Source organism: Mytilus trossulus, chromosome 13, assembly GCF_036588685.1.
Source record: "Mytilus trossulus isolate FHL-02 chromosome 13, PNRI_Mtr1.1.1.hap1, whole genome shotgun sequence".
NCBI classification, from domain to species: domain Eukaryota; kingdom Metazoa; phylum Mollusca; class Bivalvia; order Mytilida; family Mytilidae; genus Mytilus; species Mytilus trossulus.
Window position 1 is genome coordinate 46,918,868 of NC_086385.1, and position 27,211 is coordinate 46,946,078.

A 27,211-nucleotide genomic window follows, 5' to 3' on the forward strand; every position below is an offset into this window, starting at 1 on the left:
CATACATTACAGAAATGACACAACAACAATCACTAAAATTACATTTTTTCCTCAAACCAAAAAAGAAAAACCCAAACAAATCAATTATTCCACAGAATACCCTCAACCACTCAAAGAGTTAAGTGAACTTCTGATTCTAAAAAAAAATTAATAGATCTGAGAATACTACATTTTATTTATTATTTAGAAACAACCAAAATTCAATGCAAGATATTCTATGTCTTCAGAAGACAGTACTTGTCTTTGCATACTGCATCCATGAATAGATTTTATGAAAAAGACATTTCAATATTCTGGTAGTGCAGTTGTATAAGAAGTTAGGCACATCTTATTCTCATGGAGATCATTTATGCCCCGCCCCCTCAGTTATAGTGTATTGACTTTAAAACTTTTGTTTAGTTTTCATGTATTAGTTTGTGATTAGGCCAGTTTATGCGGAACAACTATTGGTAAATTAATGATAATTGGTATGCAGTTATATAATGATATAAGCATTGGCATGTCTCATTTCCATGGAAATTATTTGGCCCTGCCCCCACAGTTCTGATTTATTGACTTTGAAAATTTGCTTAGTTTACATGCATGACATGCATTGGTTTGTGTTTAGGTTTGTTTAACGGGAAAACCAACGGTCTAATCTATATAAACAAAACGTGAAATGAGAAACATGTATATATTACACATTGTTTATACTTATGATAAGTCAATGGGTTTTGGTATGCAGTTGTATTAGCATTTGCACATCTCATTACGATGGAGATTGTTTAGCCATGTACCTTCAGTCATTGTGCATTATACCCCTGCTTTATTATACCCCCGTTTTAAACCCCCGCTTTAAAAAAGGGGGGGTATACTGTTTTACCTCTGTCTGTCCGTCAGTTCGTCCGTCCATCAGTCAGTCAGTCCGTCCATCCGTCTGTCAGTCAGTCCGTCCGTCTGTCCGTCCATCTGTCCGTCCGTCTGTCCGTCCATCTGTCTGTCCGTCAGTCAATCTGTCCCATGAATATTTTTCGTCGCATTTTTCTCAGGAACTACAATACAAGGATTTCTGAAATTTGGTTTCAGGGTTTATTTAAGTCAGTACAGTATACCGTGTGATGCGTTTTCAGATTGATCACTTGAAAACTTCCTGTTTACCGAACACTTGTATGATTTTACACATGATAGCTAAGTTGAAAATTTTCGTCACACTTTTCTCAGGAACTGCAATACAAGGATTTCTGAAATTTGGTTTCAGGATTTATATAAGTCAGCTATACCGTGTGATGGGTTTTCAGATTCATCACTTGACATCTTCCTGTTTACCAAACACTTGCATATTTTTACACTATTTATTTTTTCGTCACATTTTTCTCAGGAACTACAATACAAGGATTTCTGAAATTTGGTTTCAGGATTTATCTAAATCAGCTATATTATGTGATGTGTTTTCAGATTGATCACTTGACAACTTCCTATTTACCGAACACTTGTATGATTTTACACATGATAGCCAAGTTGAAAATTTTCGTCACACTTTTCTCAGGAACTACAATACAAGGATTTCTGAAATTTGGTTTCAGGATTTATATAAGTCAGCTATACCGTGTGATGCGTTTTCAGATTCATCACTCGACAACTTCCTGTTTACCAAACACTTGCATATTTTTACACTTTTTATATTATCCACTTGCGGCGAGGGGTATCATCAGTGAGCAGTAGCTCGCAGTTTCACTTGTTGACTTTGAATACTATATTTGCAAAACTTACATGTTAAAGTGTTGTCATTTTAATTTCAACATTTGTATTATCGAAATATCAAAAATGCAAGACATATCTCTGTGATAACAGTATGTAAAACAAAATAGCTTATTAGAAGTTTCATATTCAAATGTAACACCAATGATTTAATTATCACAGACATGACAGAAGTCTATCTAAAGTCTTAAGCTTAAAATCCCTTTATTTCTCATCTACATTATTAAGGAAATACATGTATGCTCATGAAACCTTATTTAATCTATTTGTTTACATAGTTAGTTGTGTTTATGTTAGTGTATACAGTATTTATTATATTATATTTCGAGCTATTGTATTTCAAGAACAACCATCCACATATAAAATCAGAAAAAAATGCCTTCCCTGTGGGGGACATAGTATTTACTTGAACAGCCGTAATCAGAGGACAAATGGGGAGATAACTTTTGTACTAAATAATTACCAACTTTAAATAAAGTATTTATTATTATTATTGTCATACATTTTTTGGATTAGTTGCATATTTTGACATGTTTTTATCTTATTTTTAGGTTCGTCAGTATTTAAGTGATTTCGCAGTGTTGATCTCTATTTTATGTATGGTTTGTCTTGATTTATATTTGGGTGTGCCCACACCTAAACTTGTAGTTCCAGCAAAATTTGCTGTAAGTATTATTTCCCCTATTAACTTGATTATAAAATAAATATTTGTTTTGTATTAATTGAAAGTAGGAAAGAAAAAAAATAAGTATAACTGTAGGATTATATAGGGTCCCCAATGAAATGATGTCCCATGGACCAAATTTCACAGATATGACCTATGAAATTTGGTCCAGGACATAATTTTATTATAAAATATTGTCCACTTCTATGTAAAAGTGTCCATTGACAAAGGATTCTATTGTGACCTTCGTTGGACATTTTTTCATAGTTAAATCATGTCCATACTGCATAAGAGTCTTGTCTAATACCAAAAAAAATATTTAACAAAAAAGTAATAAGACTAAACTGACATTTGTTTTTAAATATACAATAGGAATCTATGAATTGATTTAACATTTTTGAATTGTCCTTTTTAACAAGATCAATAATGTCAGGAATAATATTAGTATTGAGACACATCTGTGTTGTCATTATTTAAATTTCAATTATGATTTGATAACTAATTGATTAAAACATTTCAATGATTTCTAAATTATTATCCATTTTTAGGAACAAAAAAAAAAATAGCTACACTATGAAATATTGTCCTTTGTGAAATATTTTTATAAAACATCCATGAAATTATGTGCAAGTACTTGGGACAATTTTTCACTAAGGGAGACACTATTTTATAGTTTACAAATGTGATATTCTATCCCATGAACAAAATTTCACAGATGAACTGTGAAATAATGTTCTAGAGGACACAATTTCATGGGACACTTTTTTGGCTTACATAAACATCATGAAGGAAGCAACCACTAAAACTGAATAACTCCTTTGTAAATTTTTGAAATACACATTTCAGTTTAGAAATGTGCCTAATAATTTCCTTTAAATTTCAATTAGTAAATTTAACATAGTTTACTTGTTGGAAAAAAATTTCTATACCATTTATTCTGTTAGGAACATTAAGTATTGAGACTAGAAAATGTTGACAATTTTTTTTTTAACCTTACACATTTGTATAAAAAAGATAGTTAATATTTCTACCAAAAGCAAAATTAAGTACTGTGGATTCATTTTTTTTTTGTGGGTATAAACTTTCATGGATTGAGGAAAACTTACATTCTTTTGGATATTTAATTTCGTCTTTTTGTCAATCTCTGCATACAAAGCCTAAAGAAAATTTCTAATACATTAAAAACTCACCTGTACCCACGAAATTTGGTATTCACTAAAAATAATTAATCCACAGTAATATGAATGAATTTCGTGCTGTTCCTCCAATAAAATCCTTTTGTTTTTAAGATTTAAACTGCAGTTTTAATTTTGTATTTAAATTCCAGCCGTCAAACCCAAAGCGTGGATGGTTCATCAATCCGTTTCATCCAAACAACCCATGGTGGACTATTCTAGTCGCAGCTGGACCAGCCATTGTTGCAGTCATTCTTATATTTATGGACCAACAGATTACAGCTGTTATTGTAAACAGAAAGGAAAACAAACTTCGAGTGAGTTGCTTATTCCCTGTTTATGGGAAATTTTATTGTTGGAACTAAAAAATGTGTTTTTAAACCTTTTTATTTTTAAATTTATTTTCAATTGTTCGGCGTAACTTTCCCCTTACATCACAACCTGACTATGGTGTTAAGGCATTTGATTTATAGAACAAAACAATTTGAATAATTGACTTCACTTTTAGCTCACCGGCATTGTCCGTCTTCATTGTCCGGTGTCGTTAACTTCTTCTCTGAAACAACTAGGCCAAATTTAACCAAACTTGGCCACATTCATCATTGGAGTATCTAGTTTAAAAAATGTGTGGCGTGACTCTGCCAACCAACCAAGATGGCCACCATGGCTAAAAATAAAACATAGGGGTAAAATGTAGATTTTGACTTTAACTCTGAAATCAAAAGATTTAGAGCAAGTCTAACAGATACAAAATTGTTTGTTAGGTCAAGATCTATCTGACCTGAAATTTTCAGACAAATCAGACAATCCGTTGGTTGGGTTGCTGCCACCAAATTAGTAATTTTAAGAAAGATTTGCAGTTTTTGGTTATTATCTTGAATATTATTATAGATAGAGATAAACTGTAAACAGCAACAACAGTCAGCAAAATAAGATCTACAAATAAGTCAACATGACCAAAATTGTCAATTGACCCCTTAAGGAGTTATTGCTCTTTATAGTCAATTTTTAACAATTTTCATAAATTTCTGTAAATTTTTAGAAATATTTTCCGATGTAATGATTGGGCCAAGTTCAGTATAGTAAGATCTACAAATACATCACCATCTCCAAAACTCAATTTTGTCATGAATTTATCTGTGTCCATTGTTTAATATGCACAAAGACCAAGGTGAGCGACAATGGCTTCTGAGAGCCTCTAGTTTTTCACTATTGTAGATATATATAACATGTATACGAATATCAACATTGTAATAAAAACTGGAAAAATACAATCACACATACATACACACACTCTTGCACTTGCACATTTTTATAAGATAGCTTGTGTATTGCAAAGATAAATATTATCTTTTTAAAGATGTGCTTTTTTAAACATGTGACCAGTCAACACAACCATGAGGTTTCTTTTTTTGTTATTATACTTCACTTTAAACGCCATATTTTGATTGGCTAAAATGAGCGAAATAATGTTCTCTATCACATGGCTGAGTGGGTGACAATTTTCCGGACGAATCAGAATTGATAATTTAAAGGATAATGAATTAAATTTACATTAAGTAATTAAAGACAATGTTTATGTTCTACATGTTGACTCAGACTATATTATTTAACTGTCAAATAAAAAGATAAATCATGTTGCTTCACTTGTGTGGATATTTCTAACCTTTAACACTGTTATGTACGTGACCTCTTAGAAAATACTTTTAAATAAAGTTCATTCATTCATTTGTCCATCAGTGTGTCTATCTGTCTGTCATGCTTCAGAAATAACATTTTGGTCAAGGTAGTTATTGATGAAGTTTAAATCAAATCAAAAGGAAACTTAGGAAATTGTTCTAATTGTATGATTTTTTGGTTGAGAAAATTGAAAAAGTTTGTAAAACTAATTTTATATGTACAAAACAATAGTTGTTGGTTTGTGCAAATGAAGATGTATGCATTTCATAAATATTATTTTGCAACTGGACAGGACTTTCAGTATGTGACATTGCTATACTGATACATGACATCATTGCATAATTTTTTCATGTATCATATTTTGTAAGGGGGGATAGGAGGGGTCCTGACCCCGAAATCCCTGGCTTAAAAACACGAAATCCCTAGGTCCCGAATTTAAATAAAGAAAATCCCGACGTCCTGAAATCAGAAAAAAAGAATTCCCCGATCCTGAAAGGGTCAATCCCGAAATCCCGAGCTTAAAAACACCTGATCCTGGAGTCCCGATAAAGGTCCTATCCCCCATCTTCTGTCTATGATCGTTAAAGTATTAGGCAGTTAAATCAACAGGAAAATGTTCAAATTGCAGACAGAACTCAATGATTTGTTGTTGTTTTTCAGAAAGGAAATGGATATCATCTTGACATGATGGTTGTAACAGTGTGTATAGTTATATGCTCCTTGTTTGGTTTGCCTTGGTATGTTGCTGCCACTGTGTCAGCACTTGCTCACATTATGAGTTTAAGGAAAGAAACAGAATCTGCAGCTCCTGGAGAAAAACCAACATTCCTTGGTGTGAGGTGAGTAAATACTCAAATAAAAACCTGTAGTCCTTGGTGTAAGGTGAGTAAATACTTCAATAAAAACCTGTAGTCCTTGGTGTAAGGTGAGTAAATACTTCAATAAAAACCTGTAGTCCTTGGTGTAAGGTGAGTAAATACTGAAATAAAAACCTGTAGTCCTTGGTGTAAGGTGAGTAAATACTGAAATAAAAACCTGTAGTCCTTGGTGTAAGGTGAGTAAATACTGAAATAAAAACCTGTAGTCCTTGGTGTAAGGTGAGTAAATACTGAAATAAAAACCTGTAGTCCTTGGTGTAAGGTGAGTAAATACTCAAATAAAAACCTGTAGTCCTTGGTGTGAGGTGAGTAAATACTCAAATAAAATCCTGTAGTCCTAGGTGTGAGGTGAGTAAATACTCAAATAAAATCCTGTAGTCCTAGGTGTAAGGTGAGTAAATACTGAAATAAAAACCTGTAGTCCTTGGTGTAAGGTGAGTAAATACTGAAATAAAAACCTGTAGTCCTAGGTGTAAGGTGAGTAAATACTCAAATAAAAACCTGCAGTCCTTGGTGTAAGGTGAGTAAATACTGAAATAAAAACCTGTAGTCCTAGGTGTAAGGTGAGTAAATACTCAAATAAAAACCTGAAGTCCTTAGTGTAAGGTGAGTAAATACTCAAATAAAAACCTGTAGTCCTTGGTGTGAGGTGAGTAAATACTCAAATAAAAACCTGTAGTCCTAGGTGTAAGGTGAGTAAATACTGAAATAAAAACCTGTAGTCCTAGGTGTAAGGTGAGTAAATACTCAAATAAAAACCTGAAGTCCTTGGTGTAAGGTGAGTAAATACTGAAATAAAAACCTGCAGTCCTTGGTGTAAGGTGAGTAAATACTGAAATAAAAACCTGTAGTCCTAGGTGTAAGGTGAGTAAATACTGAAATAAAATCCCGTAGTTCTAGGTGTGAGGTGAGTAAATACTCAAATAAAATCCTGTAGTCCTAGGTGTAAGGTGAGTAAATACTGAAATAAAAACCTGTAGTCCTTGGTGTAAGGTGAGTAAATACTGAAATAAAAACCTGCAGTCCTAGGTGTAAGGTGAGTAAATACTGAAATAAAAACCTGTAGTCCTTGGTGTAAGGTGAGTAAATACTGAAATAAAAACCTGTAGTCCTAGGTGTAAGGTGAGTAAATACTCAAATAAAAACCTGCAGTCCTTGGTGTAAGGTGAGTAAATACTGAAATAAAAACCTGTAGTCCTAGGTGTAAGGTGAGTAAATACTCAAATAAAAACCTGAAGTCCTTAGTGTAAGGTGAGTAAATACTCAAATAAAAACCTGTAGTCCTTGGTGTGAGGTGAGTAAATACTCAAATAAAAACCTGTAGTCCTAGGTGTAAGGTGAGTAAATACTGAAATAAAAACCTGTAGTCCTAGGTGTAAGGTGAGTAAATACTCAAATAAAAACCTGAAGTCCTTGGTGTAAGGTGAGTAAATACTGAAATAAAAACCTGCAGTCCTTGGTGTAAGGTGAGTAAATACTGAAATAAAAACCTGTAGTCCTAGGTGTAAGGTGAGTAAATACTCAAATAAAAACCTGAAGTCCTTAGTGTAAGGTGAGTAAATACTCAAATAAAAACCTGTAGTCCTAGGTGTAAGATGAATAAATAATCAAATTAAAACCTATATTCCTTCGTGAAAGGTGAGTAAATACTCCAATTAAAACCTGTAGTCCATGGTGTAAGGTGAGTAAATACTCCAATAAAAACCTACATTCCTTGGTGTAAGGTGAGCAAATACTCAAATAAAAACCTCACTTTCAGAGGTTGGCAGATACAAACCTGAAATTCTATGAAAGATAACATTTCTTTAGTTTATTCTTGTTTTTTCCTTCTTCTGTCAAACCAATTTGAGCCGGGGATTTGTGTCCTCAAGTTAATTCCGTTTTTATTTGTTGATATAGTGGTGAGATATTTAGGTTGAAAATATACCATTTTATATACCGTAGTGTTAAATATCTGTTTCAGACTGTTATTTAATGCTGAGTTCACACGTAATTCGAATTAGTTTATTCAAATCAATTCGAATTAAAAAAGAAGAGTGTGTGAACGCTATTACCGAATTCGATTCAAATTCAATATTAATTAAATGTCCGTGTGAATGAGGCATAAAATTGATTGGCAATAATCTGTGTTGATTTTATAGCTTTTGTTGACTGGATTCCTGTTTTTATTTTATAGGGAACAGCGTGTTACAGCTCTATTGGTGGGAATATTGAGTGGCTTGTCTGTGTTTATGACACCGATTTTGACGGTAATCTTAATTTATCATTCCTTAAAAGAGATAAACCAATTCAATTCTTAATTCAAAAATTTTAAAGTATGATATTTAAGTGTATATCCATTGCAAAATGATAGGTTTAAAAAAAAATTAAACTTGCGTTATTTCTAGCCAAAATTTTATGAAATTGCAATTCGTTCATGTTTCAACAATGTCAATTATTCAAAATGCACAAAAGCATTTATGAATTAACAGTAATAAATTTTGATGAGATTTACACCCCCCCCCCCCCCCCCCCCCAAAAAAAAATCACAAACTTTGCTAAATATGGTGTCAAGTTGTCCAATATGTCATTCAAATGGAGCAACTCTTGTATTCTTATTACAATCAAACACTTTAAAAATGCAGATTAAATTTTTGTTTGTAAATGTAAGTTTCTGCCCACAGTAGTTTTAACAAACATATCACATGTTTATAAATTAAAGTCTTTTTCAACAATATACATTTTTACTAATTTTGTTCCAGTATATTATTTCTGTGTGTATTATCTTTAAATTTTTGAATTTTTGTAGATAATTCCTATGCCTGTCCTATATGGTGTGTTCTTATACATGGGTGTAGCTGCTCTCAAAGGCATGCAGGTAATATTTACTAACATTTTTGCACCTACTTTTAATTAAAAACACACAAAAGTTTCCATTCTGTGAGTATTTTATGGATTTTATTTTATTAACTATATACATGTATTTCTACATATTTGATTTTGAATCCCTACTGAATCATATAAAATTGGGTTTGAACCCACCCCCAAATCATCCAAGACTCTAACATGGGCAGAACATCAGTATGGACTTGGATCTGTTTCCAATAACTTTTTGACGCCAAGCAACAATCACTTTATAAATGTGACATAGATTTTTTTATATTGTGATGTTAAATTTTATGGGAACTTGTTTTAATTTACGTAATGGCAGACAAATTTGTGTGCAAGTTTAAATATGTTTATCACCAACATTAAACTAACAGCGAAATTAATTTATTTTTTAAAATTTTATTGTAATTCTGTTTCTACTTTCAGTTGACAGACAGAATCTTAATCTTGTTGATGCCAACCAAATATCAACCAGATCACATATTCCTACGCCACGTTAAAACCACACGAGTACATTTATTTACTCTCATTCAAATTCTTTGTCTGGCTGTTTTATGGGCAATTAAGACAACTAAATCAATTTCGATCGTTTTCCCCGTGATGGTGTTGGGAACATGCTTTGTCAGAAAAGCAATAGAAAAAGTCTTCACTCACGATGAACTGAAATGGCTTGATGATATTATGCCAGATGATAGTAAAAAGAAGAGAGAAGATGAGGAAGAATTGAAAGATGATGATGACGACGATGAAGAAGTAAGGAAACTCATTTACATTGTGGCATAGACCAAATTTATTTGTTCAGTGTATGTTTACTTGTTTGTGTTTATATGTCTTTTGATTGAGTTAAGCCATTTCAATTGATATTTATAGAGTGTCTTTCTATGTTGTGATGTTACACTATTGTTCCAGATAAGGGTGAAGGTTGGTACCTAGAAAAATTTTAAACCTGCTGCATTTCGTTGCACTTGATCTAAGTCAGGAACCTGATGTTCAGTGGTTGTTGTTTGTTGGTGTGGTTCATAAGTGTTTGTCATTTTTTTACACAGATTAGAATATTGGTTTTCCTGTTTGAAATGTTTTACACATGTCATTTTGTTAGGCCCTTTATAGCTTGCTGTTAGTTGTGAGCCAAGGCTCCATGTTGAAGACCATACTTTGGCATATAATAGTTTACTTTGACAAATTATGACTTGGATGGAGAGTTGTCTAATTGGCATTCATACCACATCTTCTTATATCTATATACATTTATAATAATGTAGATTGAAGGTAGATTACAAATTAATTAAGAAAGAAACTACATTAAAAATACATATAGATTTTGCTCATTGTTGAAGACTACTGTGAATGGCAGCTGTTTCTATGTCATTTGAAATATTGGAGAGTTGTCTTATTGGAAATTATACTACATTTTTTAAAATTTTACTCTTATTAATATAGAGTTGTTTATACTTAAAAAAAATTCTTCACACTTTTCTCAAAAACAACTCTGCAGAATGACTTCAAATTTGGTAAGCAACTTCACAGTGATGAGTTGTAATGCGTATGAGCCTCTATCAGACACCAACTTCCTTTTCTATAACTTTGAATCACATTGAAAAAAGGGGGGGGATAAAATTAGCACATCTAAGCATGTATCTTAGCTTGTAAATATTATTTGTTCAAAATTTTTTGTATAGTAATAATAACATCCAACTGAAATATTTTGTTATAAGAAATAACGAAATATTTTCTGATTTATTTTTTTAGACTGAAAGTTTACTTGGTGATGAAAAGCGAAGACTGAACGAAATGAAAGCTATATATGGTCAGGGAGATAAATTTGGTGGTACTAAGACACCTTTCGCCCAGGATCGTGTCAATATTACAGAGGAGGTCAATAAAACAGGAATCTGGTTGCAAGTCAGACGTGACTCCATGCCTGTTATAAGAGATCCAGACCAGAACAATGGAGGACTTCACAATAGGTTAGGAAAGAGTAAAAAAAATGGGGAGGGGGGAGGAATTGTAGGAAAAAAAGGGGTAAGGGTAAATCAAAAACTATTTGTGAAAGACTGACAGATTGACAACACAATGAACAAAAGAAAAAGTCAAAGAGAATTGACCAATGGGCCACAAACAACATTCGGTTATTTTGTTTAAAAAATGTTTCCAATGAACCCGCCTACCAACCAATATGGCCAAATTTAACCAGACTTGGCCACTATCAACATTCAGGTATTTTGTTAAAAAAATGTTTCCAATGACCCAGCTTGCCAACCAACATGGCTGACATGGCTAAAATTAGAACATGGGGGTAAAATTATGTTTTTGGCTGAAATTTTGAAATTTTACAAAAGTATAATGGTTGCATTATTTTATGCATCAATGTTAACCTGGATTTTTTTTATGTTCTTTGTTTATATCTTAGGAAAAATGGATCAAGAGATAAGAAACCTGCAGAAAAGACTTCTTTCTTTGTGGGTGAAGATGAAAGAACTCCTCTAAAAGAAGAACATGAAGAAGATGATATGGTTTAGATACATTTTCATTTAATTGAGCATGTGAAACATTAAAATGTGAAATTTTATAATGTGAATCTTCAAAATGTGAAATTTTGAAATGTGAACCTTGAAAATGTGAAAAAAAATAATTGAAATGTGAAAATTCATATTTTTTTAAACTAAGTATGTGAAGATTAAATGACACAAATTAATGTTTGTTTAACTTTTCTGATTTATGTTTTCAAGTGAAGGATGGAAAAAAAGGAAAATAAGTCTTTTCCTGGTTGTGAAAAAGATTTAATGCAAATAATTTATGTAGAATGTTAAATATAATTTCTTTTAGTGCTCAGATGCTTCTAGTCAGAAATTGTTGAATTTCAAAAGATGATTGTAAGTTTCTACTGAAAATGAAAATCTGATTTCCATCCAAAGCTAGTGTAGTTTTGTTTTGTATCATTATGCATATACAATATTATTAAGAACTTAAGTTAAAGCAGTTTAAATTCAAACTTAAAAAATGAATATTATTTCTTCATATGTTGATCATATAATTATTATTATTAAATATAGTTATACTCATATGTTTGGTTTATTTATATCTACTGTTTGTTGTATTAAGATCACTATAAGATATTGAAATGTTTAGTATAGTTTTATAATGGAAAATTTATCTATTGTTAAAATATGGCATATATTTTTTTATAGTTTTTGTGAAGCACAAAAATGAATATTCAATATATTCATGAAATGTATAAATGCCAGTTGAGATTTTCAGAGTATTTTGAAATATTTATTGTGCATTTTTGGCACATGTTTTGAAACTATCTCTATTTTTATTTTAATTATTCAAAGAAATAAGTCTTCCAATGCTAGATGTTGTCCTTCGTGTTAATTTGCAACTGCTTTGAAACAATGCTTTTGACTGTATTGTTATTTGAGTACAGATGTAATAGATTAATACAATTTCTTACATTATAATATTATCCAATGCATAGATCTTGCCAAAGTGAATTTTGATGAAGTTATACAAATACTCTATTTTGGCATAATATATAAATCTGAATCTCATATTTATTAAAACCACTGTAAACAATCTTGAATATTTTTTTTATAATCCTGAACTTTATAGATTTTTGATAGATTTCTATTTTTGTTTAATACAATCTTGAACTGTATAAAATTTGATAAGATCTGTGTTTTTTTTAATTATAAATATTACCTTATAATTGTTTAAAATGAAAATGTTATTTTATGAATCTCTTAAAGGAACCAAAGTGCTTTGAACTTGTGTAATTTATGAGTCATAATATTCTAGGATAAAACTAAAAAAATGATTTAAGCATAATATGTTCATATTGTTACATAAGTGCTAGTCAAATTCATGTAACACTCATGTAGGTAGTTTGCTTTCTTGTTTTAGATCTTTTTTGTTTATTTAGTTTGATTAAAACCGTTAGGTCAGTGGGAATGAAGTTACATGTGTTATGTTGGCATTCTGTACAACCCTAAAAATATACTTCAGATTATCTGTGCCTGTTAGTATATCTTATGTGACTGAATCTTAATTTTCAAATATTTATCTTAGAATTTTATTTTTGTAATGCTTCATTTTAACAAATTTAGTTATTTTTTTTTTAAATCTGTGTACATAAGAATCTGTTTGAATTTGCAAAATAATTAATTTCTTGTAATTCAATGATTTTTATTAGAAAAACAAATGTGCAATTAATTTATCTTTGCTATTAATTAAGTTTTTTAATTTTAGTCATTAATGTAAGATATTTTTCTTGTTATATTTGAAGTGCAGTATATTGTTTGTATATTACATTTAAAAAAACAAAAATCAATAAATTAAAAAAATATTTTTTGAAAATATTGTTTATTTAAATGTTATTATTGGGTTATTACATGAATATTGGGGAATATTGTCCCGAGTAGAATTTTATATTGCAACTGGAGCTTGCAATAACCCTTTTATTGTAAAGCAATATAATATCTGAAAGTACAAATTGGTTTTAACTGAGATTTTGACATTGATGACATCATGAATTTTGAAGATTTATTGCACTTTTGGTTACTTTCTGTGGGGAATATTATATTGCTATACAATAAATATTATTATTACATTCAATTAAAGCTTACATTTTTATTTAATTCATATAAAGCTTATTTTTAGCAATTACCTACATTTTTACTTCTCATTGCCTTTTCCTTCATGTGCTTACAAATTATGGATATTTGATATAACTAATTTGAATGCATAAACAAATTACACATGTAAATATTATTAAATGATTTATACATATAAGCATTTTATACTGATGGTGGAATCAAATATCACTTTAATTTCGAAAAATTTCAAAATCACTTTGGTTGATCCCACCGTATAAATCAAGGTTTTCTATGATAATAAATAAACTTATTAGAATTTTTTTATTTAAGCATTTGCTATTGTGTATATATTTACTGAGAAATCATTCTACGGTTAAGCTGTTATGTTCTGTAATCATAAATAACTATTTGAATTTTTTAGTGATAAATTTTTTAATTTGAAATTTCACAGCTAGACATATGTTATGCTTCATTGATGTAAATATAATCATCAAAGAAACCAGAAAATCACTCATTATCAAATATTTCTTATGAGCACAATTTTCAGTTGTCACCAGCTTCTTAACAGTTCAAACCAATGTAAGAGTAAGAGTCTCTGTCAGTTAAATGGTTGACACAGCTTGTTTAAATTACTTTTTATATCAATTTTTCAGCCACAGGCTCTATTTCCATCTAAGCAATTTTTTTGTTAGCTACGTTTGGTAAGATCATGGATAAGTGTTAAAAAACAAGGCTTTATATACAATTATACATATCATTATATTTATATTCTATTTTTGCTTTGCAGAAATCAACAAGGAGCTTTTATTTTATGCTAAACATGTATTTGAATATACACAAGACTTTGTAAGATTATGCAAATTGTTATGAATATTCATTTTGAATTTTCATTATTATGTATGTGATAAACCATTATTGATTTAAAATAATAAAACAGGATATCATTTTTATGATGGATTGTTTCTTATTTATGCATTACCTAAAGATACGATAAGAAATTTGTAGTAAATTTACTATTTCGAATGTTGATAATGAACAGCATCATAGTTCCTTTAAGTTTTATATTGAAATATAAGGAGATGTGGTATGAATGCCAATGAGAAAACTAAGTAATTATGGGAAACCAAACATCCCTGAACAATGAGAAAAAACAATAAACATATGGTAAGCTTTAAAGGCTCCACATGAACAGTTTGAAACACTTCAAACTAAAAAAGCTAATGGCCTCGTTTATTCAATACAATTAACAAAAAAACAGACATGAACCAAAGACTGAATTACTGGTTTCTGACTTGGAAAGTCCAAAACTGAGTTTAACAGGGTTAAAACATCACACTACTGAAAGGGAAAATTAACTATAGGGAAGGAAAAATTGTTCCTTATTAAGTTTCCCATGTGAAAGTGAAATATCCAAATCTGGGAATGGAAAATTTGAGCTTTCTGTATTTGATTTACTTAAAGTAAGTTCATTTGATGTTGGAATCAGCACTATGAACGATGGAGATACCTTCCTTAATTTGAAATGATTTCAAATATATAAAAACTGCATGTATTTCAATAACGTCATATTTCCCCTACCAACGTATTGGCTAAAAAGTTGGTAAAAGCCTTAAGAACTAACAGTCTTCAGGCAAAAATACTTTATGCATTGGTAGTAATCAAATTCTATTGCATCAGCTGTGTATTTTTATATCAAATTCTATCACATCAGCTCTGTATTTTGATATCAATGTCTTTAGTTATGCTGGAGGATGAAATGTTTTAAGAACTAGACAACAAAAAGCAATACTTGTTGTTTCCATGGTTTCATCACTAATATGTATCGGTTTCATATACTGAATTTATAAACTTTTTTCGGAGAACTAAGGATTTTTCTTATCCCAGGCATTGATTACCTTAGCCGTATTTGGCACACCTTTTTGGAATTTTGGATCCTGAATATGCTCTTCAACTTTGTTCTTGTTTTGGCTTAATAAATATTTTGATCTGAGCGCCACAGATGAGTCTTATGTAGACGAAACTCACGTCTGGCGTACTAAATTATAATCCTGGTACCTTTGATATTTATAAATTCTCACCTTTCCTCTCACCCTCAAAGCATTTTTTGCACAGAAGTGAACTCTGACGACCATACTTTTTATTTACAGTGTGTTTGCCCTGGAGAGTGAACTTGTTCTTTTCTCCAAAATCTAAAGTTCACAACAGCTGTTCGATAAATCAGAAATAATAAGCTTAATACCATTCGTTATTTGCATAATCTTCATGTTCACATGAAGCACATTTTATTTGTTCATGCTTTAAATCTTAAGTTTTATTCCTCCATTTTGTTTTATGACGATTATAACAGTTATCTAGAAAATAATCTTCTGTTTTGTATATAAATTCTCCTTTTGTGTGTCCGCCAGCTATACCTTTTTTTTTTAACAAAACAATAGTACATAGTAGTGAAATGATGAGTGGTATTTATACTTCAAGCGAGAGAAATTATAAATTGTTTCATTCGGTGTAAATCTTGGTACTGAGATGACCGCTTATGTCAAATTAGAGGTTTAAGTTTAAAAATGAGCCGTGTCTGTTGTTTCTATAATATCTAGTTCCGGAGAGTATATGAGTGGAACACAATCAGAAAAATTTGGATTATAAACAGAAAGAACATCATCAATATACATCTGAATATGAAGTATATTTAAGGAATATAACTGTAATCTCTTTTCTGTCTATGAAGAAATAACATAAAAAATGTGGTACACACTGAATAACTCGTGTAGTGGATTATTTTACAGTGCACCACATTTTTTATTTTATCTATGATAGACCAAAAAATATATCAGTTATTTCTTATAATCTAATTCTAAATTCCACTTGAAACCGGCGTAAAACATGAAAAAAACGTTGATGACGTCATGGTCAAATTGTGTCTATGATATGATAAACAAAACGACGTCAACCAATCAGAAGACGTGTTTCATCCACAATTAAATTATACCTGAACATAAAAATAAATGATCTTGCTGCTTTGAATCTCTTGTTTTTGACAGGTGTTCGAGAAACTCCGACTTGAATGAAATAAGTAGAGGCACACAGTTGCATGTTTCCATAGGAATGCCAAGAATTTCTAGAAACAAATCTATTACCAAATTTATCAAATATGTTGTAAATAAGACACTCCAGCATACTGATCACTTGCTCCTCTGTGTAGCATGTCAGAGATTGTCATGTACGAGCATGCCAATGATTACATCCGTCAATTGTTTTTTTATTATTATATACATATACTGTGTGAAGTGCACATCTGACCATTTAAGGGTGTTTGCTGCTCAGTTTCAAAATAAATAACTTTCCATAAAACCGGTATATATTGATAGGGGATTAATTGAGGAATCAAAAAAGCAAAAAAAATATAGGGGTCAATCGGCTTGTTTTCGAGATTTAAGCCATTGACATTTTGGGGGGTAAAAGATTTATAAAAAGAAAAATAGGGGCTCATGGGCAAATTTTTTTAAGGCTTTCAATTGGATAAAATCTGAGGATTTTGAAAATCTGACAAAAATTCCAAAAAATGACAAGCAAACATCCTTAAAGACAAAATGGAGTCAGAAAAATTCAGGTAGCGGATATTATCTGCAATTACTGTGCTTATCCTATCGCCTTTGTGGTATCACAATAGCAATGACTAGAACAGTTAACAAAATTGCAGTTAGATATCTCCTCCAACTAACTGGTCATCTGGTGAAATATTTTAGCAGATTGTTCAAGTGACAGGTTGTTAGTATGTAGTGAGTGCTGTGAAATAAAAATTAATACCAGTTCATGATATCTTTGTCATAAATTTTAAAGAAAAAAAATAACTTACTATAATAGGAATCACTGATTTAGAAGGTCTAACTTTGACATGAAGACATTCATCATAAACAGATTTAAAAAAAATAATAGTTCAAAACTTGTTTTGTAGGTCAATACTTTATAGCTTTGTATTCTAAGATGAAGTAAATGTGTAATTGTGATTTGGATAAAACTTTCAATAAGAATAACGGATCTGCTGGCATTAAGGGGAAGTAATATTTATCGAGTCATTGTATATTAAAAATTTAATGAATAATACCAGGCTTATGACTTTGCTTACAGAAGAATCATCAATATGACTTGAATAAAAAACATTGAAAAACTAAATTAGTTCAGAGTTTAAGATCATTGAGAAATTACGAAAGGTATTACCAAACAATGCTTATACTTGTTATCTTATTCTGGGTGGTAGAAACTCATTAGTACTAAATTCAATGATTTTAAGTTTTGCAAAACAGTAAATCTATAGTTTTACAATATCAATAAAAAAATAATTTAAACAGGTCTTTTTCAAAATTTTTATCATCTTAAAAACAAATTGTAGGGTTTTATCAAGAACAAAGGGCAATAGTTTAATAATTAAGGAAATACTGTTACAAACAAATTACTTATAAAATGATAGACGCTAATATTTGTCCGACAGAACAATATACAATAAAACTTAAAAATTGCTGATTTAATTGTAATTTGAATTATTTCCCTTTAGTAGTAGCATATTAAAAAAAAATGCTTTAGAAAAATGGTTCAAATTACAATTACGCACAACTGGCTGTTGGAAAACAGAGCTACAAATTGTAGACTTAAAAACAATGTTTTAAACTAATTATCTATTAGATGTATTTATAATAGAAGTTTTCATGCCATAGTTAGACCTTCTTAATCAGTACCGGTAACTATAATTATGGTAAGTCATCATTATGATTGCAATTTATGACAAAGACATCATTTAACTTGATCTGGATGGTAAGTATTAATTCTATTTCACAGCACTGATTTCATACTAACAATATTTCACTTGAGCAATCTTCTAAAATATTTTACCAGTTGACCAGTTGAAGAACAAATCTAACTGCAATTTGGTAAACTGTTTTAACCATAGCTATTGTGATACCACAAAGGTGACTGAATAAGCACTGTAAAAAATAAATATTTTGCATAACTGTTTCGAGCTTTAAAAAGTGAAGTAAGACAGATGAGAAAATGGAGAATGTTCCAAGAACCCAGTAAATACGACTAACCAAAGAAAGGCTGACAACATCATGACCAAAAAATGAAAGTCGGTGAAGTACTTCACGAAAACCTGAAGGAATAAAGATAAACGGTTCCAACGATTCAGAGGTTAAAGGGACAAAAACGATAAGCAGTTTTTTTATCAATATGGTTTTTTTTAATTTAAATTACCATTCTTATCAAAGAAACCTTTTTTATTATTAAAAAAACACATAAGTAATGAATGGTGTATGAATTTGTTATAAACTTATAAACTTAACATCCCTTGTAGAATCATGACGAATGGAATATAACTCAAACTTATCTATTTTTCAAAGCCAAATAAAATTCAATGTTTTATTCAAAATTTCAGAAAATTTCAAAAATAATCGCAATCTTTACATTTCAGCGACTATAGGCACTACGATTTTTAAACTGTTAATACATACAGCACATATGAGTTATATTCACCGAAAGTCAATTGAACGCAAATGTACAAATGATTTTTCTTTTTTAGATAAGATGAAATAGGAATAGGGAAACAAGATGCCGTCAGAGCCAATAAATTTTAAACGGATTACTGACAGTAGATGATAAAAGCAACGGAAAATTAAACAAACGTATCACGGTTCTGTTTACCCTTCAGGAGCACCTGATATCTCCCTCAGGTTTTGGTGGGATTCCTGTTGCCAAGTGTTTAGTTTTCTATTTTGTATCTTAATCATATTGAATTACGTGTAATCATTAGTATGTTATTAATGTTGATTGTCCTGCTCCTTGTGGGCGCTTTGATTAGCAATGCAATATTTGTTTGTTTGGTTGCTTGTGTACTATTATTTGTCTGTTTGTCTTTTTATTTATTAGCCTTGGCGTTGCCAGTTTATTGCCAATCTATGAGTTTGAGTACTGTCCATCTTGTATCGTTCGCCCCTGACTTCATTAGGATACAATTAAATTTATACTTGTCTGTCTGTCATTTCTAAATAAGTAGAAAATTAGATAAGACGATGTTGGTGTTACTCCATCTTTGGTTTCAGTGTAGTATCTTGGGAACTGTTTGTATTTTTAGAAATATTTAATAGTAACTATTGTATGTTTTTTTTTATCTAATTTTCTTAATTTGTCAATCCAAATCAAGCAATATCTGTACGATGACCGAGTGTGGAAAGGTTGCATATTTATCGCATGGTGCTAGACTTTAAAGTACTTTAGTTTATTTTGAGACAAATGTAACGCATGTGTTATAGAAGTATCAGGCCTGCTATTTCATAGAAAATATTTTGATGTTTGCATTCTAAAGGAACATTGGATTTACGCTTTTTGTTGTTATATACATTGTTGTTATACTTCATCTAAACGATTTCAAATCTATCGTAACCAAATTAATCCGTTATTAAAAAGTTTCTATAAAAGTTTATTAAGATCGTTTTAGGTGAAATTAAATTTTCTGGATTCACTTGAATTTTAGTTCATGTGAAATTGATATGAGTTAATTTGCCTGTGTAGTTAAATAAGACAAAAATGGGTATTATTTTGAAAAGTGAATCGTTTGTCAGAAGCAGTGATGAATCAATCATCTCATTTTCTGCGAAGAATAAATTTAGCTTCTTTAGTCCCGATGAAAGACGTCGTAATGATGGAACCTACCAGCAATTTGTTGAAGAGTATTGATGACACCTGTGGAATCTTTAAATATATCACAAAGGTTGCTATGATATCCTACAGAAGTAAAACCACTGTTTCTGTCTCTGTTTGGAATAAGGCTAGCGAGGTATGACTGTAGAGATAAAATGTAGTACATTCCCTGGTGCACTTATTCGTTCAAAATCATCTCTAATTGATTGAAAGCATGCATTATTGGTAACTACAAAATTTAAAGTTAAAAAAATCATCAGAACCGAGTAAGATGAGAGAGTAGGTCTGGCAGTGAGGGAATCCCACAACAGTGACTACTCTATTTGATTAGTCAAATCAATGAAAGAAATGTAATATTACAATAACCAGTGTATTACTAAATATCTAGTAGGGATACAAAAAAGTTGATGAAGAACCATGTTCAGAAAGCATATCAGACTACCAAACTGGGTGTTTTAAATATAGATAAGAAGAAATAGTATGAGTGCTAGTAATATAACTCGCCATTGAAGTCACAAGGTATATCAAGTTAAAAATTTAAGGTCAAAGAACTGCCTTCCACATGGAGTCTGCCTCACACAGAACAGCTAGCTATAAAGGACCCAAACATTACTAGTGTAAAGCAATTCAAAGTTAATAAAGAGCAAGAAAGCTTTTCTATTATCATCATTGTTGAAAATATTCTTCTCTTACAGTCTTGAAAGTATATCTCAAAGTTTAACAGCTCTCAGACTGCGACCATGGTTGGAAAATCATTACGGCAATCGCCATACAGAGACAAGGTCAGGGTATGTAAAACCTTGTGTTCAACCCACCAGATTTTCTTCAAGTGTCCTGTATCAAGTCTGACATTTTGTTGGTTTTCTATGTATGTTGGCGCTTTTTTTAAAGCAGTTCAGTGTTTGTGTTGTTCCTCTAATAGTTGATGTATTCCCCTCGGTTTTATTAAACGATATACTAATGTTGAGTATTTTAGCAGCCGGTGGCAATTTTCGACTTTGTGAAAGCAGCTGCTTATCGCAAAGTTGAATTGAAATGATCACCGGAACAAAAACTGGAATATCATGAGGCATCTTTTACTCATTTACACGGGCGGTCAATGACTTATTCTTTAGGTAAGCTTCTATACCATTTTGTTGACGAAAAAGCGTTTTAGAATGGGAATTATCTGTCTGATATACTAACCGACAGCTTGAAAAATGTAAGCCCTTAACAGAATGCATTAGTGCAAGCAATAGGAATACGTTCACACCTTTCGTCTAGGATTAGCCGTACAAGTGTACTCTATCATGAGTTTGGTTCAACGCGTCTTTGTTAAAAATCCTAACGCCAATGCATTATTGAGCCACATTTTCTCTGAATTGGCAGATTTCTTTCAAGTGCAGCAAACTGTTAATTAGATAAGTCGAATAAATGGTGACCGCCACATTCCAGGTGACATTCGTTATATAATGCATGCTGGGAGGTTTTCTGATTCCAGAGTTCTCGGATAAAATCGACATAAACACAGAAACTGCAGACGGTAACAAAACTGTCCCACCCAATAGCTAAGCCCGTGTTTCAAACAAAGTCCGGAAATGATCCTCTTGAAAATGTGGCACGCAACGAACACAGGTAATACAGATCTGTTTCTATGGATGACATTACATCATCTTTGACAAATCATTCATCTCTCTATAATCCAATGGTAAGAGTGAAATTCCTTGTCGTGTAGACTAATTTCTTACGTGTGTTAAAGGCAAAGTCAGTGATGTCGATGATATTTGGTTATATACTTCAGACTTCTATCGAGAGATAACTTTACAGTCATAAACCAAGAAACAGGACAAACAGTTCGTTCCTTCATGGACATACTTTAATCGTCATTGAAGAGTACCCATGTTTTTAATGATAGATGCTAGATCCACTGATATGATGTATTTTGATATGTCGAACGTAGCTGTCTAGGTACATACCATTCAAACTTTTGATCAGCAGCTCTATGTGATTTCGATGTCGAACGAAGCTGTCTAGGTACATACCATTCAAACTTTTGATCAGCAGCTCTATGTGATTTCGCAGACGGTACTATTGTCTATTTCATAATAATTATCCGATAAAATCAAAGTTTCTCGCGCTTTCCATGACTGGTTTGGCAGTTTCCCTTTTCCAAGTAGTTCCTTATTGCAAACACTTTTGGATCTTTTCTCTGCATTTAACAAAGTCTGTCGATGGAAGATTTTGGAATAATACCTTCAATTTTATTGTCTTTAAATGCCGCAATAGGTGGAATTCGAGAGAGTGCCTCTGGGTTTTGACGCTTTCGACTGGCTCTATGTTCAATTTGAAAATCATATTCCTGTAGGGTCAATGAGCAACGTGCCAACCTTCCAGCAGGGTCTTTAATGTTCATTAGACATTTCAATGCATTATAATCAGTTGTAATTGTTACTTTTCTTCCGTAGAGATAATGTCTGAAATATTTCACAATTATAGCTAGAGCTTCTGTTTCTATCACAGCATACCTGCGTTCGTTCGTTTTAAGTGGTCTATTTGCATACCTTTCATCTTTTGGTCCCTGTTGAGCCAAGACTATTCCAAGGCCTGTATCAAAAGTATCTGACATTAGTATGATGAGCAAATTAAAGTCCAGATAGTACTCTAGTATGGAATATTGTGCCAGGGTCTGCTTAAGCATGTCAAAGGTTCTTACACAATTTTCTTCCCAAATGAATTTCGGCGACGTCGTAATTCCAGTTACGATTATTAGATTAACACCAGTGATAATACACTGATTACTATCAACATAAACATTATACACAAAAATCACGTTTATTTCCAATCTTGAATTCCACAATGCTTTTCCAATGATATCAATGTTATCACCTTGCTTACTTCAGATACATTCCTCCTATAAACAAAGCAATCATTCACAATAATAACTGTTGAGACGCCAGAGCTCGTCGCATATTAGAAAATAGATATTTGCCTGTCCAAAATGGATGCGCGGCTTCGTTGGGGACATCCCATGGCCCATGGCCAGCTTATCCGGAAAAAACAGCCGTTGAACGTCAAAGTAATTTCGAACTATAACTAACATAAACACTTTTCGCATTTACTTATCCTCTAATTTTGGCGACACAAAATTACGGATTTAATTCACAGGAAATAGCATTTTCCTTTACAACATTGGAAATAACCACATCGTCCAGAAATTAATGCGTGATGGACGAATTTCCAAAATTTCTATTTCCATATACTTCAGGAGTATTCATTTCATTTCCTTTACAACATCTGAAATAACCTTGGAGAGACAAGTTTTTTCAGTTCTTATTTAAACATCATTCAGAACAGACGTCCCGACAGACGAGTTTCAAAAATTTCTATTTCCACATATATAAGAAGGATTCATTAGCTTTCCTGCTGTCTTCTCACATTTTAAGGAAGCATCTTCTGACATCAGACTCGGACTTCTCTTGAACTGAATTTAAATGTGCGTATTGTTATGCGTTTACTTTTCTACATTGGTTAGAGGTATAGGGAGAGGGTTGAGATCTCACAAACATGTTCAACCCCGCCGCATTTTTGCACCTGTCCCAGGTCAGGAGCCTCTGGCCTTTGTTAGTCTTGTATTATTTTAATTTTAGTTTCATGTGTACAATTTGGAAATTAGTATGGCGTTCATTATCACTGAACTAGTATATATTTGTTTAGGGGCCGGATGAAGGACGCCTCCGGGTGCGGGAATTTCTCGCTACATTGAAGACCTGTTGGTGACATTCTGCTGTTGTTTTTTTTATTTGGTCGGGTTGTTGTCTCTTTGACACATTCCCGATTTCCATTCTCATTTTTATTACTTAGTTGCCCGATGCTTCTGTAGTCTAAGAGGAGGCCCGCTCTAGTAATGCTTCAGTGATTCCCTATATAATCAACCAATGTTTTACCACATAAGGCATAAGCGGGTCCGGGCCTGAAAACCCCATAAATCCGCCTCTGTTGCTAGCCAACATGTCACAGGCTGTTCTTATTTCCTTTTATCCTGTCAGTTTGTGATTGATTGAACTCCCTTTGTTCAAATATTTCCAATTACAAATTTGTTGAATCATTGTTTTCCAGTGATAATTTTATCTTAAAAATTGAAATTGTATGCGTGCAGTATTTTATTATTGGTAATCTTATGTCTAATATATGATCTCACCATCATATTTGACGGTTATTTATATAGACACGTAAATCTATTTAATTCCCTACATTGCATTTGTGTATTATAGTGTAAAAATAGACATTGTAATTTAATCCATTTTCTGAAAATGGTCACATATATCTCTTGATATACATTTAAACTACATCTTCGTGGAATTTGTACAATGTAGGGCATGTTTAAAAGTGTTTGTAATTATCATCAAAGACCATATATTTATTTTAGTTTATTCTTTATAAAGGTAAGATTTTGAATATAAGTTCTACATTATTGCAGACATGATCGAATAAGTAAAAATAATTGTACATTATTATGTTGTATGTATTACACAACTAAATAAGTTTATCTATCATCTTTAAAGCGTTAAATTATCGCACAAGCCTATACTGTATAGTATAATAAAACAACTATATTTTTTATATAGAAATGTTATCATTCATTAGCAGACATTTGAGGTTTTGATATATATAGTTGGTTTTATATCAATAATTCTATAGATAAGCAATAATTAAGTTTGTTGATCTATAAAGGTAGATTCACTGTTGACCACCATCTTTGATTTTAAAGTAGCTGTATACAATTTGTCGAGCACAGAGGGGCAATTTAGGTGTAAGACTTCGTTCGAATAATGCAATTAATACTAATAGGTCATTTTTTGCATTTTCTAGTCTTGTTTAGCAAACACTAAATATTTGTTTTCAATCAGAACTATTTAACTTATAAGCTATATAAGATACCTAAAGATCTATACAGTGACTGTATTTTCCATAACTGCCTTTTTTTCTTATTTTAGGAAAGGTAAACAACTCTTAAGTATGATTTAAAGAATTTGATGCCACTATAAAGCAAGTGTTATATATGTTGGATCTGAGAACAGTGAGGACATTTAACACTTGACAATTCCCAAAGTAAGAAAAACGGCTTTCAGTAAAGGCAACTCCATTAAGTGTACCCGAGAATATGATCTTTGTATCTTGCATACATGTTTAAAACCTAGCCTTTTTTTTAATATTTTAGGTTCTTGATATTGAAACATAGAGACTGTGAATAATTGTAAAAGTCAGCAATAGCAAACAATATAATAAACTATTCAGCAATGGCATATATTGAAAACGATTATATTGGAGCACAAGTACAAATATCCACTCCAATGAGGATAGACCAGTTAAAACCTGTCTTAAAGACAAATTTAGTCATACCGATACCTTTGAATGGTCGTGTTAAAATAACTGGTTGTCAAGTACTCTCCGACGGACAGTTTTTACTACTTGACCAAATAAACCGGCGCCTAATGAACTTCAACAAAGATGGAGTCCATATCAAAGATATAATAACATTTGATGGAATTCCATTTGACATTTGTTTGTTTGGAGATCAAACGGTCGTTGTTTCTATTTTGGATAAGAATCAAATTTTGGTGGTAGATATTGAAAAAAGTCTCATTCTAAAGTCATTTCCAGTAGAAGGTTCCTGTTATGGGTTGGACAGCGATGGCGAAACATTGATTGTTCGATTACAAGATAAAGGCATCGTGATCATTACAGATATTGATGGAAGTATTCAAATAAAGGTTAAGATACCAGGATACTATTTTATTCGTGTGGCTTTTTTCCAGGACAAAATATACAGTACACATGTGAATGAAAACACTGTATCCTGTTATACAAGAGAAGGTCAACATATTTGGTCAATCAGAAACAATGACATAAATAGACCATTTGGTCTTTCAGTTGATAACAATGGAATGGTCTATGTGGCTTGCAATCCGATCAACACAGTTGTAGCTATTTCCCCTGATGGTACCTCGAGTAGGGTTATTTTATCCGCCAAAGACGGATTGGACAAGCCTTATGCTGTTCACATTGATAAGAAATCATCAACTTTGTTAATTTGCAATGAAGACAATGCCAGAGCCATTGTTTATAGCATTATGAAATAAAACTTCGTGCAATATATTATCGTTTCTGAAAAGCACTTTTCAACTTGTGGTAAAGTATTTTGTGTAAAGTCCATGTATATTTAATGAAGGATTTGATAACGATGGTATGTCAAAAGAATAGAAAATGTGTAGAAAAGGCAATCTTTCTATCTCCTATAACTTATGGGAATATTAATGTTCAGTAGCAACCACGTGGAAACCTTGTACATTTAATACACGGTCATTAGACGTGTTATATTTCTAATACACGGCTTATTGCCGTGTGATATCTAAAAGGAACACGATTCTTAGTAGTAAACAGTTGCAAGTATTCTTAGTAGTAGAGGTACATTCCTTTAAAGAGACAGCATGACGGTGCTTCTCGCAAATTAACTTCTCACATGAGGCTATAAAACATCGACGTTTAGATATTTACATATCGCCATGTAATTACAGGAGATCTCAACAACGTTCAATACCGGGAGTTTATAAACTTTCTTAAAAAGGGACTAAAAACAAATTAAGAAGAGTGTTGTCAAATTATAAAACATGTTAAGATGTATCGTCCTCAGGAATAGATTACTTTAGGATTGAGTTGCTTATTCTTTACTTTTCTATGTTATGTCATGTGTACTATTGTTTGTCTGTTTGTCCTTTTCATTTTTAGCCATGGCGTTGTCAGTTTATTTCCGATTTATGAGTTTGACTGTCCCTCAGGTATCTTTTTGTCCCTTTTTTACTTGAGATATTTTTGAAACTTTTAGGTATGGTTTGTCCTCAATGCTCTATTTTTTTTATTTTAAGTTAAATAAATTTCTGAGTATTGTTT

At 31.6% G+C, this 27,211-nt stretch overlaps 2 protein-coding genes across 6 annotated transcripts in view; both read left to right on the forward strand.

The window, feature by feature from the left end:
* Positions 1-14,547, forward strand: part of LOC134695156 (electroneutral sodium bicarbonate exchanger 1-like) — a 50,153-nt gene extending 35,606 nt beyond the window's left edge. For all 5 annotated transcript variants that reach the window (XM_063556356.1, XM_063556358.1, XM_063556357.1 and 2 more), the window contains 8 exons: positions 2,289-2,402; positions 3,729-3,893; positions 5,917-6,095; positions 8,311-8,383; positions 8,923-8,991; positions 9,429-9,755; positions 10,752-10,969; positions 11,413-14,547. In XM_063556356.1, coding sequence (XP_063412426.1) covers positions 2,289-2,402; positions 3,729-3,893; positions 5,917-6,095; positions 8,311-8,383; positions 8,923-8,991; positions 9,429-9,755; positions 10,752-10,969; positions 11,413-11,521 — 1,254 coding nt within the window. In that variant the 3' untranslated portion in view covers positions 11,522-14,547. The remainder of the gene's footprint in view (positions 1-2,288; positions 2,403-3,728; positions 3,894-5,916; positions 6,096-8,310; positions 8,384-8,922; positions 8,992-9,428; positions 9,756-10,751; positions 10,970-11,412) is intronic.
* Positions 14,548-24,596: 10,049 nt separating this feature from the next.
* On the forward strand, positions 24,597-26,955 carry LOC134694815 (uncharacterized). The gene is made up of 2 exons (XM_063555880.1): positions 24,597-24,705; positions 25,482-26,955. The coding sequence occupies exon 2, from the start codon at positions 25,561-25,563 to the stop codon at positions 26,401-26,403; it is 843 nt and encodes a 280-aa protein (XP_063411950.1). The 5' UTR covers positions 24,597-24,705; positions 25,482-25,560; the 3' UTR covers positions 26,404-26,955.
* Positions 26,956-27,211: the final 256 nt, after the last annotated feature.

What these genes read in the sequence shown, in the direction of transcription:
- LOC134694815 (XM_063555880.1), top strand. Translation starts at nt 25,561, where the DNA reads ATGGCATATATTGAAAACGATTATATTGGAGCACAAGTACAAATATCC.